This window comes from Puma concolor, chromosome B2 (assembly GCF_028749965.1).
Source record: "Puma concolor isolate L17-30 chromosome B2, mPumCon1.1.hap2, whole genome shotgun sequence".
Lineage (NCBI taxonomy): Eukaryota > Metazoa > Chordata > Mammalia > Carnivora > Felidae > Puma > Puma concolor.
The window spans coordinates 121,190,657-121,208,806 of record NC_141671.1 but is presented as its reverse complement, the minus strand read 5'-3'; the positions used below and the strand labels follow the sequence as shown (position 1 = coordinate 121,208,806).

At 38.2% G+C, this 18,150-nt stretch overlaps 1 protein-coding gene and 1 non-coding gene across 4 annotated transcripts in view; one reads left to right on the top strand and one right to left on the bottom strand.

The window, feature by feature from the left end:
• The window catches only part of LOC112862002 (uncharacterized), a 314,201-nt gene that overhangs the window by 127,219 nt on the left and 168,832 nt on the right, over positions 1-18,150 (bottom strand). For 2 of the 3 annotated variants that reach the window (XM_086707866.1, XM_086707867.1), the window contains exon 3: positions 13,201-13,304. The exons of the other annotated variant lie outside the window; for it this stretch is intronic. In XM_086707866.1, the coding sequence (XP_086563992.1) occupies positions 13,201-13,304 (104 nt within the window). The remainder of the gene's footprint in view (positions 1-13,200; positions 13,305-18,150) is intronic. 3 annotated transcript variants of the gene reach the window in all.
• LOC112862944 (U6 spliceosomal RNA) lies at positions 1,775-1,881 on the top strand. The gene has a single exon (XR_003223805.1). It is a non-coding gene; the product is annotated as a U6 spliceosomal RNA (small nuclear RNA).

The window sequence follows — 18,150 nt, the reverse complement described above, 5'->3', positions numbered from 1 at the left end:
TAGTGAAGTAGAACAGATGATGTTCTATTACACAGATTACGGCATCCTGGAAATCAGTAGTCTGGTTTACAAGACGCTTAAAGGAGGGTGTCTCTAATTATCTCCCAATGATGTAAACTGCCTAATTTTCCTCAAAATATAATTAATTTTAAACCATGTTTAAAAAGTGTTGGATGTTATAAATACATCTAATGCTACTAAGTTTATCAGAAACCAGCCTTCATTTACTTTACTGACATAATACACTTCATACAACACATGTATGAAAAACCTGATGTACTTTTAAAGCCGTATTATGCTCTTTATTCAAGTTTTTCATTTTCCAAGTGGTTTATCCTATGTTTCCAAGCATGTTAAGAATAAACAGAATCTTTAGCAGTGATATGTTCAAAGTTATGGTTTCAAGGGCAGGGCTTTTTCAGCTTGGTTTCTTCAAAGAGCTACTCAAGATTCCTTAACTTTCCTTCAGAAGAGAAGGCCTAAAGCTTTATCCCAAAACTAGTTAAGAAATAACAAGAAACAAAATCAAGCAGCAACACAGGTCCATATAGTTCTGGACCTCCAAGAAAAGGAGAAGGTAGGGGCTCCCATCCTGGAATTTGGAAGCTCGGGGTCCTTGTTAGTGGGGAGGCATCCTGGAGGATGACTCATTAAGAGATTAGTAAAATAAAAAGGAGTAGCAGGAAGCACAGACTACCCACCCTAGCTGTGGGACTCTTCCTTCAAGGTGGGGTCCCCTCTTCGTCATTTGTACTTGAGGACAAACCACTGTCTTCTCTCTACTGTGGGCAACTAATAGATGGCTTTTACTTTCTATTATAGTAAAATTCAGGGGGCACCTGGGTGGCTCAGTTGGTTGAGCATCCGACTTTGGCTCAGGTCATGATCTCACAGTTCATGGATTCCAGTCCCACCTTGGGCTCTGTGCTGACACCTCAGGGCCTGGAGCCTGCTTCAGATTCTGTGTCTCCATCTATCTCTGCCCCTCCCCCACTTGTGTGTGTGTGTGTGTGTGTGTGTGTGTGTGTGTGTGTGTGATTGCGCACACACTCACGCTCTCTCTCTCACTCTCTCTCTCTCAAAAATAAATAAACATAAAAAAATTAGGAAAATTTTTCCTGGGCACTACATCAGCTCCCAATGTAGATTTAACACATTTTGTATGCATCTCTGCTCTCCTTATTGTCACTTATTTACAGAGGTAAATTCATTATGAACATATTTATTATATACATTTGTGTATGGTGTGTGTATACAAGCAAACAGACGAATTTTGACATCATATTTCATTATCTCCACACATAATTCATAAACAATATTTCTGAAGTCCCACTAAATGGTGAGTGCAGTTATTATAAAGTGTTGTGGACAGCAAACAGTGACCTTTAAAAATGAAGATTTCCCTAAGTGTTTCTCCACACAAGACCCAATTTTATTCTGCATGTGTTCTATACCAGAACTCCTGGGATGAAAATCTCAGTGAAAAAACTTTGTAAGATGCAGAACACAAAAATGACTGATTTTCTTCAGGAAAAGAAAATCCTCTTTAGAAAGGAAACTACATCACCAGAACCAAAGGCATGTGACAATATTTTCTGAGTGAATAGTTGAGATATTTTCAGGCTAACACGACATTACGTCCTTTCCTTGTTGAAATGTCACAACTAGGAAGGCAGGTCACCTAACCCTGGTCGCTTGGATAGTGCTGGGTCAAGTGTGTTCAGACAGACCCAGGAGTAAGGGTTGCAGGACACAAATTAAGAGTTAAATTGGAGTGCTCACTTAAGCAGAACATATACTAAAATTGTAATGGTACAGAGAATATTAGCATGGCTCGTGCACAAGGATGACACACAAATTTGTGAAGCATTCCACGTTTTTTTCATGTTTTCTGCATATTAAAAAAGCTGATTTGTACCAATTGGTAAACTACTTAATGCCTATAGAACTGAAAAGAACAAAAGTAAAATTGAAAGCCAACACACCATATGTCCTAATATTTAAGTTATAAATCCAGCTAAGACACTCTAAAAAAATATGTTTTGTTCTCTTACTTTGACATGTGCAACTGTCATAATGACAAAATTGGAAATGTGTTCAAATCTACGGTTTTAACATGACTGGAAGTCAGAAAATTATCAAAGACAAGCACCTTAAGTTTTACACATCTCAGTGTTCACATCTGTGTTCTGTTGATGGTCTAATGATATTTGGATGACTAACACAATGGGTATAGAAATTTAATATCAACAGAAGAGTCATGTCAATTTTTTAACCTTGCAAAATGTTCCACAGCCACAATATGTATGCGTGTGCTACGAATACCACACTAGTTTGGGAATATCTCTGGAAGCATGAATCAGAACACAAAAAAAGAGCAAGAACAATGGTTGCTCACCACTACTGGAAGAGCACACTTTGTTATGAAAGAACGAATATGCATTTATAGTATCTGCAAGGAGGGATTTGATAAATCACTCAATGTATATTATTGTCTTAAGGGTTTCTGCTGTTCAGATCCTGCCTTCTTACCAAAGTGGTTTCTCTGCCCAACAGCAACAGAGTCCTAGGTACAGTCACTTTTTCTAGGACACAGGGCACAAGATAGGCACGAACATTTCCCTGGAGCCTCAACAATGTGGGTCACAACGTGAATATCTATGGTTATAGGGTGTACTGTGTCAGTACTGAGTACTCTGTCCACAGTAAGGGCACCCATGTCTCCTTACAAAATTCCTTTGCCATGTGTTTGTGATATGCAGGGCTTGAAGGGCAAGACCCAGGGCAGGAACCCTTTTACTTGCATATGAAGGCAGTGCTGGATTCAGGTTATTTCCCAAGCTCTTTCATAGATGTGCAGAATCTAAACAGGCTTAAGGCATGAACAAGCTTCCACAGAAAGGTCTTATAATGGGGTTCCATGGCAGACTAGAATCTGGCAACTGTATGTACCTACCACATCGTATTACCAAGGTGGCCATTGCCATGAATACAGTTGTAGCTTCACTTCTAGCAAAAGGGCTTCAGTGCTTTTTTTTTTTTTCTTTCTCATGAACATTGTCAAGTCAATTCCAGGGGAAATCAGGTTTTCTCCAGTGTTTTGTTTTGTTTTCTTACGAGAATTCCTGATCCAACTGAACTTGACAACTCCTTGATCTTGAGTCCTGTTTTCTCTACATCCTTTCACCCAAAAAACCCCTCTGTCACCACTGGTTCAGCTCCAGTTTAATTACAAGCATTTCAATTTCTGATCCATCAAAAGTCTGGTCTTCCCCAAGTATGCATTTCCCACTCCAGTCTCATAACACTTTACAGGCTCTGAACAATGGCTATCTGTTCCTTCCTGCTAGGTTTCCAGAAACAGGCTTTAGAGAGCTGCCATGTGTTTATCTTTCTTTACACTCCAACAAGCACCCCTCCGTGACTCACACACAGAGAAAGCCAAAAGCACTGAATGGTTGTTTATTCTCACCAGCTGGATAACCCTGCACGTGGCTTTCAGCATGGACAAGGATTAGAGACACTGGAGAAGTGTGTCATGTCCATTTAAGTACACACAAAACTGCATCCACTTGTGCTTTGCTTAGATCCTTTAAGGAATTCAGAGTTAACCATGAAACTCAATTGAGCTTGTCATCTTTGTTTTTCTCCATTTATGCCCAAATGGGAGAGGAAGGATCAGGTAGGGTGTCCAAGAGAAATACAAATACAATGGGGAATTGTCATGTTCAAGTGCTTACAGCATAGTATTCAGTCTTTAGGACTGCCGCTCTGTGGATATGTAGCACATGACTCTTGATGGCATGATTAGATCAACTAGTTATATACCTGCTTCAAAAAAGATGGACAATCCTGTATCCTAATCATGAATATATGTGAGCTCTAGGAATTGCTCAGTATAGAGCTCCTCGGTCATCTCATTATTTCCTGCCTTGTTTTGTGGAGTTTTATCCCATGCACGCACCATTTAGTATTCAGCAACAGACACATGTTAGATTACAGTTATTTAAGGTTCATCTAGTGGGATGTCCAATAGGCATCCTGGATATGTGACCCAAAGATGAGAATGTTTGGAGATATGGAGGTCATCAGTGTATGACCCTTGAAGCTGTGGTTATGGAGAATATTGCTCAGGAGAATAAGCAAGGATTAAGGGGCATCAGTGCTATTGGGTAAAGAGTGAAAAATAGCTAACAAAGGAGTCTCACATGGCATAGTTAGAGAAGAGGAGGAGATCAAAAAGAAACTGATCTCTCAGATGTCGTTTTGTTTATTGGAGATATCCATCAGCATTGGTCTCAAGGAGAATATACTGCTCTCCTTGTAGAGGGTAACAATTTTGGCCTGCCTCTTCTTCTCAGACATCTGAAGAAGGCTTGGTAGGACCACGATAAATCATGGGGACTAGCCTGTGAAAAAAGGAGCACACACTGGATGAAAATGGAGACGCTTGTGGAAACAGATGGGGCTCAAGAATTTAATGCAATCAAGTCATGTTCCCTCTTGTTAACCTCGGTTATGCAACACTGTTGTTTAGCGCTTTTTTTTTTTTAATTTCCAAAGTAATATATAAAGGAATCCAAAACAAAAACATAAAGATTACAGCTCTTTAAAATAAAAAGCTGTAAGTAGAAATGCATGTAGTTTACCAATAGTATTAATAATTTTTAAATGTACTTCTCTGAGTTTGACAAGTTTATACAACAAAGCTAAAGAGCAACAGTATATTTTTCTCCGGGGAACCTCTCCTCTAAGTACTCAAGAAATGTAACCAGAAATTGCCATTAAGAGAATACTGATTTGGTGATTCCTTAGTGATTTTTCTTTATAGGATCACTAATGTTTCCAAAACAGCCAAACTCAGAAACTTCAATGCCATAGCACAAAACTTTTAAAGAAATGAAGTTTTGGGTCGGGTTCAAATAGGCTTAGAGGAGTACTATTTTCCTAAACTAAACAAAAAAGAAAGTTATTTCCTTTGATCGTCAAACACAAACTGAAGTTTCAGGCTTTGACATACAATTTGGCAACTGTAGATAGATGCAGCCAATCAAATTAAAGCCTACACAAATTCAATATTAATTGCCTTGAAATATACATGTAAGGACAATCAACATTAGAAATAAATTGTATTTGCATATGTAAGTTTGGGGGCTGTTATTCTTTAGAAGTAAACACTATGTGTAGGATTACAAGGATTTAATGAGAGAATGCACATAAAGTGCCCCAGGGCCTGGCATCTAGAAACACTGAAATGAGAGCTATCATTATTCTGACATCATGATTCCAGCCAGCCAATTCCATTATGTTATCCTTATTATAAATCCTGTGAGATTTTATTTTTGCTTTCACTGGTATGCTCTAATGAGTTGTCTATAAAGATGGGTAACATCAGTAGTCTATGTGAGTTTAGGAAGGGGTAGATGAAATTTAACAAACAGAAAGTCTTTCCCTCAATGGTCTCAGTATTGAGAATGGGTACAGAGATGTTGAGGCTAATGACTGAAGGCTCTATGAAGGCTAATGAATGAGGCTCTATGAAGATGTTGCAATTACTAATGTTAAGGGTTCCCACCTATCTGAACCACTGTGCCCAGAATGTGTCCGAGGAAGCCAGCTCTCCTTGACAGCTCACTAACCAGCCTCCTCTAACTGTCTCTTTCCAAAGAGTAAAACAACTTGTCATCTCGTCAGGCTCATTATAACTCCCTCTTCTGAACCCTTTGTACCGTTAGCCTCTATAGCCTTCTCTTTATCCTTACCCTGTTTAATCTCAATTCTAAATGAGATGTTCTTTTTTCCGATAAAAGCCTAGAAATACTAAAATAGCTTCGGAATATACATCAGTTTGGGTCACAAAAATCCTATAAATTCTGCTCTACTTCATTTTAATTTTCAGGGTTTTTCCCCTTGTGAGTCTCCTACAAGGTTTGGTAAAGGTTGAATGCTTAGCGATTTACCAATAACATTTATTGAAAGAATGTTGACCATCATACCTCAGTGTCTTTGTGGCCCTAATGTTTCTGAATGTCCATTAAATTTGGTTGCTTCCATGCTCAGTTCCAGGCACCTTCCTTCCACATATTTCAGTTATGATCTATATGCTGACGACATATATGCTTCAGTATTTTTCCAGTCTAGTCCAGTATCTACAGCACAAAGTACATATTACCAATTATCTTACTGCTCTTGGATATCCCACAGATACTTTGACCCTGACCCAATCATCTTCCTCCAACAGCTCAATTCTCTATACTTCTTCTATCTTCAGTGGAATCACTGAACTAGTCCACCCAGAGTCCAAACCAGTCAGAAAAACATTGCTTCTGTTTTAACCCATATGTCCAGTCCAGATCTACTGATTTTACCTCAAGTATTTGCTTAGCTTCTCCATCTTTCTACAACACCATTGCCTTCCCTAGTCTTAGTCACTAGGATCTCTAAACTAGCTTCTTTTAAGGAGCCTCATAATTGGTCTCACTGACCTGTCTTGCCCTTCTTTCTCTACCCTCTAGTCATTATGATCTTTCCAAGCATCTGTGATATACAATAACAGAGAGTACAAAAACGGGATTCATGTCTATTGAGAAGCAATACTGAGGGGTTTATTAGAGTTGTGATAAGATTCATCAGGTCATTTGGGGTCCAGGAGAAAAATTAGCTCAGATTCACTGAGGGCTCTTCTTATAACTACTTATAATATGGACAGAAATGATGAAGATGATGATAAGGAAAATAAAAAGAAGACTTGTAGGTTCTTAATGCAGAGACCATTGGGGATGTAAATAAATTGGGAAGTAGTGGGGTTAGGCTCACAGAAACCAATCTATCTTTTGTAGCTGGATCCAGAATGGGTGAGGAGGCCAGAACAAATCTGTATCCAAATACACAGCATCCAGGCAGGTATCACTACTCAGGAATCCTGACCTCCCAGTGGGTCCCTAGAACAGAAGAGAGGTCAGCAGGCAGTACATAGAAATAGGTGAGGACAGCATTCTTGTCCTGGATGTCTGATAAATTTGGAGGCGTAATAGCAGTGGGTATTATATAGATAGGTAGAGTCACAAGGGTCAGAGCAAAGCAGGCTAAGACTTAAGGCAGGGCTATACTTAGAGCAGAGGTGTGGACATAGAGAATAGAATAGAACTACAATTAAAAAACTAATGCAAAGCTAAGTTGTAAATATTGAGCAGACAGCTCACTTTAGATGCACTGGATACAGACCGAACGAAAAAGTGGGCCTGGTCTAAAGACAGTAGACCTCAGCGCCTGCAGCTGGATAGAAGTGGATCAAAGAGAGACTGGTGGAGTACCAAATCCACTTTTAAGTCCAATCAACATTTCCTGAAAGCCAAGGCATAAAAGACAATTTATTGTCTTAATGTGTCAGGCCCTGCCTGGGGTTAAGTACTTCACATATTATCTTCCCATTAAATTCCTACATGTTAAACATGACCTACATACACTTCCATGACTTTCTGACGTTTTTCATCAACCATGCAAATAGGCTGTACTGATTTAGAGTAACATGGCAATACTAATCAATGTTGTCTTGGCATCTAGAAAAATGGCTGGCAGTAAGGACACGCGAAATGTCCTCTGAATAGCTGCTATGTTACTCAAAAAGCAAGTGAGAGAGGAAGTCAAAATACAAAGTCACACCAAAAGAGGGATCAGTCCTCAAAATGTGACTTCCAGATCTCCTAAGCTTCTGGAGACCTTTCAGGGGTCTGCAATGTAAAAATTATTTTCTTTATAATATTGATATAATTTGCTTCTGACATTGTGGTGACATACTCACAGTGCAAAAACCATAGAGTTAAAGCTTCTTGTGCTTTACCACGACTCAAAGGCAACAGACTCAAACTATGCTAGTAATGATTCTACCCTCACTGCCATGCTCTTGCAGTTTTGCTTTGTCTTTTTGAGAGAGAGAGAGAGAGAGAGAGAGAAAGAAAGAGAGCACAAGCAGGGGACGGGCCGAGAGAGAGAGAATCCCAAGCAGGCTTCATGTTCAGTGCAGAGCCTGACCCAGGGCTCAATCCCACAACCCTGGGATCATGCCCTGAGCTGAAATCAAGAGTTGAGCACTAGAGGGTATTACGCTAAGTGAAATTAGTCAGTCAGGGAAAGACAAATATCATACGACCTCACTCATATGAGGACTTTAAGACAAAGGACAGATTAACATAAGGGAAGGGAAGCAAAAATAACATAAAAACAGGGAGGGGGAGAAAACATAAGAGACTCTTAAATATGGAGAACAAAGAGAGGGTTACTGGAGAGCTTGTGGAAGGGGGGTGGGCTAAATGGGTAAGGGGCATTAAGGAATCTACTCCTGAAATCATTGTTGCACTATATGCTAACTAACTTGGATGTAAATTATAAATAAATAAATAAATAAATAAATAAATAAACAAACAAACAACAAAAAAAGAATATTCACACACACACACACACACACAAAGAGTTGGGTACTCAACCAACTAAGCCACCCAGGTGTCCCACTTTTGCAGTTTTTTTTCAATCTAGTTTTCCTTAAAATTTTTAATGAAACAGTAAAAAGAATTAATGTTATTAATTCTAAACTTTTAAATACATATCTTTTTAACATTATGTATGATGAAATGGGAAATATGCATAAAGCACTTCTGCTAAAATGTAATGGCTGTCTTGAGGAAAAATATTTTGTGATCTTTTTTTGAGTCAGAACTGTACTAACAGCTTTTTTTCAGGGAACATGATTTTCATTTAAAAAACTGACTGACAGACAAGCTATAGTTATTCACAGTTGGAAATTTATCAGACATTTTTTCAAAAACGAATTGAAGTGATCTTATTACTCCAGGGAAAACAACTGACAGGTTTTGATACCAATGATAAAATCAGAGCAAAAGTGAAGATTAGGATTTTTGGTAAATTTGTCATCTTGTGTTGGATACTTCTCAATACATTAAGACTTCTGATGGGGCGCCTGGGTGGCGCAGTCGGTTAAGCGTCCGACTTCAGCCAGGTCACGATCTCACGGTCCGTGAGTTCGAGCCCCGCGTCGGGCTCTGGGTTGATGGCTCAGAGCCTGGAGCCTGTTTCCGATTCTGTGTCTCCCTCTCTCTCTGCCCCTCCCCCGTTCATGCTCTGTCTCTGTCTGTCCCAAAAATAAATAAACGTTGAAAAAAAAATTTAAAAAAAAAAAAAAGACTTCTGATGAGATGGGTGGTGGTATTAACAAATGCCGGATACACACACACACACACACACACACACACACACACACGTATGTATGTAAACATGTATGTATATGTGTATACATATATATGTATAAATATAATTTTTAAATAACATTTATAATTTTAATATACTCATTTATACAAAAATAATGAAATGTGTCAATACTTGTAAGATCTTCATAATCCTATTAACTAATATGTTCAAAAGGATATATGTGTGATTCCATAAAATAAAAGATACAGTCAAAACACATGACAGAACAGATTTCAAAGTAAGAGTATGAAAGTTCATTGATATGGCTTAAGATTTTCACTCTTAAGAAATGACCACTTCTTGATTTTTGCTATAATATCAGAGAAGAATATCCATGACTACATAAAAGCACTATTAAAATACCCCTCCCTTTTTCCAACTACATATTTGTGTGAGGGCAGATTTTCTGCATATACTATAATTCAAAGCAACATATCATAACAGATTGAATGCAGATGCAGATATGAGTATCCAGCTCTCTTCTATTGATATAGACACTAAAGTGATTTGTAAAAATGTATAACAATGTCACTCTTCTTACTAATTTTTTTGTTTGGGAAATATAGTTATTTTTCATAAAGATATGTTATTTGTGGGGCGCCTGGGTGGCGCAGTCGGTTAAGCGTCCGACTTCAGCCAGGTCACGATCTCGCGGTCCGTGAGTTCGAGCCCCGCGTCGGGCTCTGGGCTGATGGCTCAGAGCCTGGAGCCTGTTTCCGATTCTGTGTCTCCCTCTCTCTCTGCCCCTCCCCCGTTCATGCTCTGTCTCTCTCTGTCCCAAAAATAAATAAAAAAGTTTGAAAAAAAAAAAAATTTTAAAAAAAGATATGTTATTTGTATGTAATAGATTTATGATTTTTATTTAAAACTTAAAAAAATTAAGTTTTATTTATTAGAAAGAGACAGAGAATCCCAAGCAAGCTCTGCACTGTCAATGCAGAGCCCTACGTGGGGCTCAAACTCAGGAACCGTGAGGTCATGATCTAAGCCAAAATCAAGAGTCGGATGCTTAACTGACTGAGCCATCCAGGGACCCATGATTTTTATTTTAAGTGTCAACCAGGAAACACTTTTTCTTTTCTTAGTGTTAACATCTAATATGGATAGATATAATAGCAATAAATATAAACCCACATAAACAAAAGCTCTTTGGGGTTTTCAACAACTTTTAATATTATAAAGGGATATTGAGGGCAAAAATGTAAGAACCATTACCTTTAGGCAGTAAATTCATGAAGGCTAACCAACATGGCTGGCAATCAGCAGCTGTATGGCTCAATTTGAACAATATGAACCAATTTGAACCATTTGAACAAAATGAAGGAAGGACCTGCAGGAGTACTGTTGAAAAATTAAGGACGGTCTCCATAATTATGGGAAGTCAGTAGAAAGTGCTCGATCCTCTCATCCAGCTGGTAGACCTCTTTAACCCCTTCACATGACGAAGAACATCAATATGGCACCACTTCCAAGCACAGCAACCACCGATATATAAACAACTTTCTGATGCTTTTAGGAAAGTCAAAGGATGGGACAGAGCTGTCAGCAATGTTTACATGGGGAGAAGTCTCTCTCTTTCTTGTAGGGTAAAAGAGTTTTGATTTTGCCAGTAATGCCCAGAAGGTGGGGGAGTAGAAGCTTTATGTGAAATGGTACTCTCTTCCAAAAGCTTCAGGACCAAAAGTGGAGTTGGAAAATGGGAAAAAGCTGGGGCGCCTGGGTGGCGCAGTCGGTTGAGCGTCCGACTTCAGCCAGGTCACGATCTCGCGGTCCGTGAGTTCGAGCCCCGCGTCGGGCTCTGGGCTGATGGCTCGGAGCCTGGAGCCTGTTTCCGATTCTGTGTCTCCCTCTCTCTCTGCCCCTCCCCCGTTCATGCTCTGTCTCTCTCTGTCCCAAAAATAAATAAATGTTGAAAAAAAAAATTAAAAAAAAAAAGGAAAATGGGAAAAGGGAAAATGGAGGCAATGATCCATGGGCTAATATTTCAGAGCCCAGAGATGTAAAATACATTCTCTAAACTCAGTGATACTGTGCTAGTGTTCTATGTCATCAGATTATAACTGCCTGGAGTAAATTTTTAAGTGTGCCATTTACAACAATTACCAAAATGAGTGAAAGTAGTCTTTTTTATTTTTATTCAATTTAAATTGTGTATGTAAATGGTATTTCTTGGAGAAAGTTTCAGAAACTACAGCAATCTTTCAAGCCAGATGGCCATTTTATACTACTACCAGTTCAATTCCATATAAACACTAGACAATGTTTGAGCTGCATCTGCAATAAATCTAAGAAAATAAATCAAGGTTATTGAAGATCAGGCCCATTTATATTCTATTTGACTGTCTTGTTTTTCAGCTCATGCATATTAACAGTATGATGTGAGTGTGAATTTACTGAAGCACAAGTCAAAACCTGGGATTTGTGTTGTAACTGTGATGCCTAACAGACTCGCCAAAACTTGTACTGACTGAAACGCACAGCTTTTTCTTTCTAAGCATATCCAGCAGTCCTGGATATTTGGATGTATCTACTTTCAAGTTTCTGCAAAGATATTCCCCTTTTATGAATAATTGTGCTTTCTATGCAAGTAAGTGAAAGTAAGATTGTTTTCTTCAGAACAACAGCAAGGCAACCCATTATAATAATCCAGAAAACCAAGATGTCAAAAATCTGATGAGATCATTTATTTGGTGAGGTCCTATTATGCACCCACCTCCCTATATGGGTGATCTTAGCAGCTTATTTTCACTTGGCTCTTAGTTTTCCCACAGGGCATATTCTTTAAAAGTACTTGCATTTTGTTTTGTTTTAGGCTATTTTGCTTTTAGTTTTAACAGCCCACTCCCATGCTTGTTTTCTGAGTCCTAGGTTCCAAAGCTGTCTTGGGTATCTGACACTAAGCAGAATATTACATTTTAGAATCCAAAGGAACAAAATTCTTACTGTTTTGCAGAATGGGTAAGAACAAAGAAAGTAATTTCCAGATCATTTAAATATATATACTTTCAGAGGTATTATGTTCTCCCAGATAAAGTATTCTCATTTTTATTCATATTAATTTCTGAAACAGAGACTAAAATATCTCAAAAAGCTTTCCAAGAATGTTATCTTTTACACTCAACTCAAACATTCTTTGCCAGTTCCAGAGCTCACAGAGCTTATTTTACGAAAGTAAGTCCTGAGTGAATGAGGCGTATGAATCAAAGCACTTAGGTAGAATTTAGCCATTTAGCCCACATATGTGTTTTTCTCATCCCTACTTTAACTCACTTATCTGCATCAAAAACATGATATGTGAAAAGAAAACACAGTTTCCATTGGTGGACCCTTATGATTCTGTCCAAATGACTCACTGATCAGTAGACTTCATTTACCTTCTACTTCTATTCTAACTCTCCCCCCATGAATCTTTGATATTAGCAAAATTTCCTTCTATGATATATTCTTCATGAAAACTTTCTTTACACTCGTGTTTTATCAGATCGTGTCAGTTAGTATCCTGAAGTTCTAGGAAGCTGTATCTACTAGTAAAAACCCTTTGTAAATCACCAACATTTTCCCCTTTCACCACCTGAAAAGCCTGAGGCAGGAGGGCATGCTTAGCGATACATGGCAACGCATGCATCTGTGAGCTTTTAGTTTCGGCATCTTAAAGAATTCAGACATGGGGAAATATTTCAAAGAAATTGTGTCGTCTTCTGGAAGAGACTTAGCTCTTATCGCTCACAAGGTATTAAAATGTTCTCTGTCACTTTTCTTATCAAAAAAGTATTGAGCACCCTCCATATTCCATCCAGGCTTGTAGCTGGACTCCAGGAATGCAAATATAAACAATATGAACAAAATAAGAGTCCCTGATCTCAAGATGCTCAGAGGCTAGTAAACAGGGACACACTGAAGATAATCCATGTAGGTTGGGAATATACCGCATTCACTCACACATATTGAGATCCTCCTATTGCACTCACTGTGTTGATCATGACAGCAGAAGGGAACTCAGAGGAAAGGCCATTAGCCCAAGTAGAGATTTCAGGAATGTCTACCTGGAAGAAATAACATTTAAAATGTTGTTATACAGATGATGGCAAGGGCATGGGCATTCTGGATAAGTGAAGATCATAGTCAAAAGCAGAGTCACAGGAAATGTCGTAGACAATGCAGGAACCTATTTGCTATTTCTATTTGCTATTTCTAGAACATTAAATGCTAGGACTAGAGAAACGACAGATGAGATTGGAGTTCTATGAAGGAGAAAGAGCTAGGTTGGAAAGAAAGACCCCATCTTTTCAAAGGCCTCCTGGCTAGGAGAAACTTAGAAAGCCTGAAGGTATTCTCTCAGCAAAATATTATAAACTCATTAGGTTAATTTATTACTACTGTACAGAATTTGGGTTAGAACTTCATATCATCTGGTATAGACAGAAAAAGCAGGTTAGATTTATACTATGGGCGAAAAAAAAAAAACCAGGATGGTTAGCTGGACTGAAGGACTGAGTTTTTCACAGACATACAGAACACAAATTAATATATACATACAAACCCTGGTGTATCATTTATTTGTATTAGCTAAAAAAATTTATTTAAAATGTAGTGTGTCTAAAGCCACTATCCAGATCATGATTACCCCGAAAGTGAGTGAAAACAATCTAATCAGTTTAAACCCAAATCCTGCTCAGTTTAGTTCCATATACTCTTCCCAGCATCCACAACTTCTAATACTGGAAATACCCTTACTATATGCTTCTGTAGGGAGATTAAGGAGAAGACAGAGAAGTATTATCTCCATATCACCCACTTTTTCCTAATCCCTTTCTAGCTTTCCTTCAAGGGGCTGGAGAAAAATCTGTTCTGTGATGTGAACTGCATACAAACTATTCACAGTTGACCACATCCGCTGGGCAAGACTCACCAATCCCAAGGAATGTACAAACTCAGGTTCCAAAACACAGGCTGACTGATCATTCTGGCCGACTAAATTGGGAACTAATTAAATGTTTTAACTGGAAGTCTCTCCTCACTGCAGCAGAACAGAGTCATTTTGAAGCAAACACTTCAATGAAACACTTCTTAGGGAGCATCCAATTTAACTACAAGAAACAACTGCTTCTGGTTGGCAGAACAACTTATTCTTTCTTGATTCCCCTCCCTTCCCCACCACCATGTATACACACAGGCTAAATATCACTTATGCTAACAAGTATAACCACAGAGAAAGAAAGATATTATATCTCACAGATATCAAAGTCATCAGAAACAGTCTCTTCTTACCTATGCAGGATTCTAATTCGGTTCACTGAAGCAGAGGAAAGATTATATAAATTATTGACATAAAGGAGATTTCAGAGGAGTACTTAAAACACGTTGGGTATTATTTGAATGCAATAATGGTAGGAGGTTAAGTTATTCCTTTCATTTCCATTAGTAATTAGATGTTGGTTGAAGCATTTCTCCTTCTGGCAATCCCTTAAAGAGGTATAATGCTCTGGGGCAGCAGAGCCTTAATTCTCTTCAAGTAGGGATCCTCCATGTGAACTTACAGTCCCAGCATCTTTAGAGGGGCAGCTGGAATGAGATTAGCCTATGTGGATCTAAGAAGGGAATCCAACCAGAAACCCTGAAGGCCAGAAAGAGGAAGTTGCTAAGTGTCCTTCAGTGAAAAGTCTCCACTTGGACTTATAGCCCAAGCTTCCTTAGAAAATCAGAAACTTTTAGCACAACAAATTCTCACATGTTATTATTAGGTATCATCCCCTCAATTCTTCTAGATGCAAAAATTAGTGTCAAACACGAAAACTGCTGCAACAGATACACAAATCAAGACTTCAAGTTGTTCAGCAGCTGCTCTTGGGCAAGAACTGTCTAGACTGGAGATTGCCATCAATATTGAGTGACTTGAATACTTAATACGAGTCACAAATCATGCAAGGTGATGGTGCACAGATATGAAAAAGATGAATAAAATGGGCAGATACATAAAAAGATAACTTCAGATATTATAAACTAAATTCCAAGACAGAGACAAGCATAGAGTGGCATAGAAGCAATGCTAATGGTAGGGCCTCAGGGAAGAAATTGTGAAAGGAAATCAGGTGTAAACTAAATTTTGCACGATGAGTAGGAGTTGGACAGTTTAAGAAGGAAGGGGATGGGTACTGTAGTTAGGGGGAGTAGAATAACCAAAGTAACATCTGTATGATTTTAATTTATTTATTTTTTTTAATTTTTTTTTCAACGTTTTTTATTTATTTTTGGGACAGAGAGAGACAGAGCATGAACGGGGGAGGGGCAGAGAGAGAGAGGGAGACAAAGAATCGGAAACAGGCTCCAGGCTCTGAGCCATCAGCCCAGAGCCCGACGCGGGGCTCGAACTCCCGGACCGCGAGATCGTGACCTGGCTGAAGTCGGACGCTTAACCGACTGCGCCACCCAGGCGCCCCTGTATGATTTTAATTTAAGCGGTTTAGTGTTACTAGACTTCAAACTGAGAAAGGAAGGTTGGTCAGTAACGAGAAGAGAGACATACATGAAGACAAATATATGTCTTTACTGAAGAAAAAAGAACTCTCAAAAACCAGAAAAGGCAGATGGTCCAATTTTAAATATGGTCAAAAGATGTGAATAGGCATAGTATAAAAGTGAGTATCTGAATGTCCAAGAAACATGAATATCTGATTGCCTCATCAGTAATCATGGAAATGCAAAATACAACTTTTATGCTATCATAAGAAACTTGGACTTTATCGTCTGGATAATGGTAAGTCATTGAATAATTTTGAAAGATAATCAAGAAAAAAAAACAGACAATAAAAATAGATCCACGGAGGATCCAACTATTGGCACACTAGTTTATATGGAAATGTAAATGGTCAAGAATAGCTAGAATATCATTGGAAAAGAAGAAAAGGTAAAGTTGGAGGACTCACTTTACCAGGTATTAAGACTTATTATAAAGCAACAGTAAGAAAGACAAAGTGTAATGACAGACAAAGTGAACCAATGGAATAGATTAAAGGGTCCAGAAATAAACACACCTATAGTTTTGGTAAAGGTGACACCACCAGGCAGAGGGCAATGAACCATATCTCACCAATAAATGATGCTGGGCCATCTGGATGTGCATATAGAAGAAGAAAGTAAAATTTGACTCCTACTTCTTACCACACACTAAGATCAATTCTAGGTATACTGTAGATCAAATGTAAAAGGTAAAATAATAAAGCTTCTAGTAAAAATCTGAATGATTTTGGGGAAGGTAAAATTTCTTAAACAGGACTCATAAAGCGCTAGTCTAAAAAGAAACAGTTGATAAATTGGGTAACATTAAAATTAGAAACATCTGTTCAAAAGACTATTACAAGAGTGCAAAGCCCTATCTATGTGGATAAATTATGTTGTATTCATATAATGCAATACCACACAGAGATGAGAATTAGTGTTCTATAGCTATATGCCAACATCTAGATGACTTTCAAAAACATCATATTAGAGGAACAAAGCTAGACCAAGGAAAAGTATATTTCACATGATGTCATTTTCACAAAATGTAAAAGGCAAAACTAACGTGTGTTGTTGAGATCAGGATAGTAATTATCTTTGCAGATAAGTAGTGACAGGGAGACAACAAAAATAAGACCTTCTATGGGTGTTGATAGTATTCGGAGCTTTATCTGAAAGGTTGTTATACTGATACAGTCAGTTAATGAAAACTACTTGCCTGTATACTTATGATATGTGCAACATTCTGTATAGTTTGTACATCTGATTCAACATAAAAAGCACCTATAAAAGTCAGGCTGATAAAGTAAATGAGAAAATCAAGTTGGGTGTAAGCAAAGTGTGCTGCCTATACTTCTTATTATGGTTTCTTCTTGAAAGCATCTTAGATTGTCTTCTTTTGACAGAGATATTTGCCTATTACATACCTAAGAACATTCTTTACTAAAAAAAATCAAATAGGCTGTTGGTACACCCAACAGCATTGCCAAATCTAGCTAACACAATGTTAAGTGGAAGAAGTCATGTATGTAAGGTTCAAAAACAGGTAAAGCTAATTTGTAGAATTAAAAGGCAGTCTGGGTATTGTTTGAGAACACAGCAGAGAATTTTAAGATGCTGGTAATGTTCTATGGATTGGATGGTGATTTCGTGTGTTTACTGTGTGATAATTCATTAAGGTATACACTTATAGTCTGTACACTTTTTGTAGGCTGTATGTCAATAAAAATTATATTAAAACAAAAAAAATATAGAATATGCCTTGAAAGAGAGTTGGTGAAGGATATAACATCATTATTTAAAATTGAGAAAAAGGTAAGAAACTGGCAGAAAACAAAGGCAGAAGATCTGACCCTGCTAAAAAGAATACTGTTACATTGGCCCTGTCCAAGGTCATCCATGATCCTTGACTAAGTAGGTTTTAATAAACATGCTCCCCCTCTAGCTGCAGAATATCAGCCTGGTACATTTCTCTGAAGGGAATTTCTGAGCTTCAGTGATCCCTTTTTGAGAAATAGGCACAGAATAAACTTTCACATGTAGGATTTTTCCCAATCATTTGCAATCTGTTTCAATACACTGACTCTGTTAGTTTCTACCCAAATGCTTTTTGTTTTCTAGCTAAACTTCCATCTTGAGAATTAGCTCTCTTTATATATAGGCAAAGTTACTCATAGTAATTTTGATAAAGCCCTTGCATAAAACCTTTTAAGTCTAACAAATCAAGCGATTGCACTGGTGCCATTTTTGGAGACCCAGTCCTGCTAAGTGCTTGTATCTGATTGTTCCTTCCTGGCAGGAGGGGGCCTAAGTAAGGGGTAGGAGGGCTGAGAGTAAAACCAGAATAGTAGAGTTGGCATGAGTCATGTTCTGGAGTGGGGCCGAGGCTGAAAC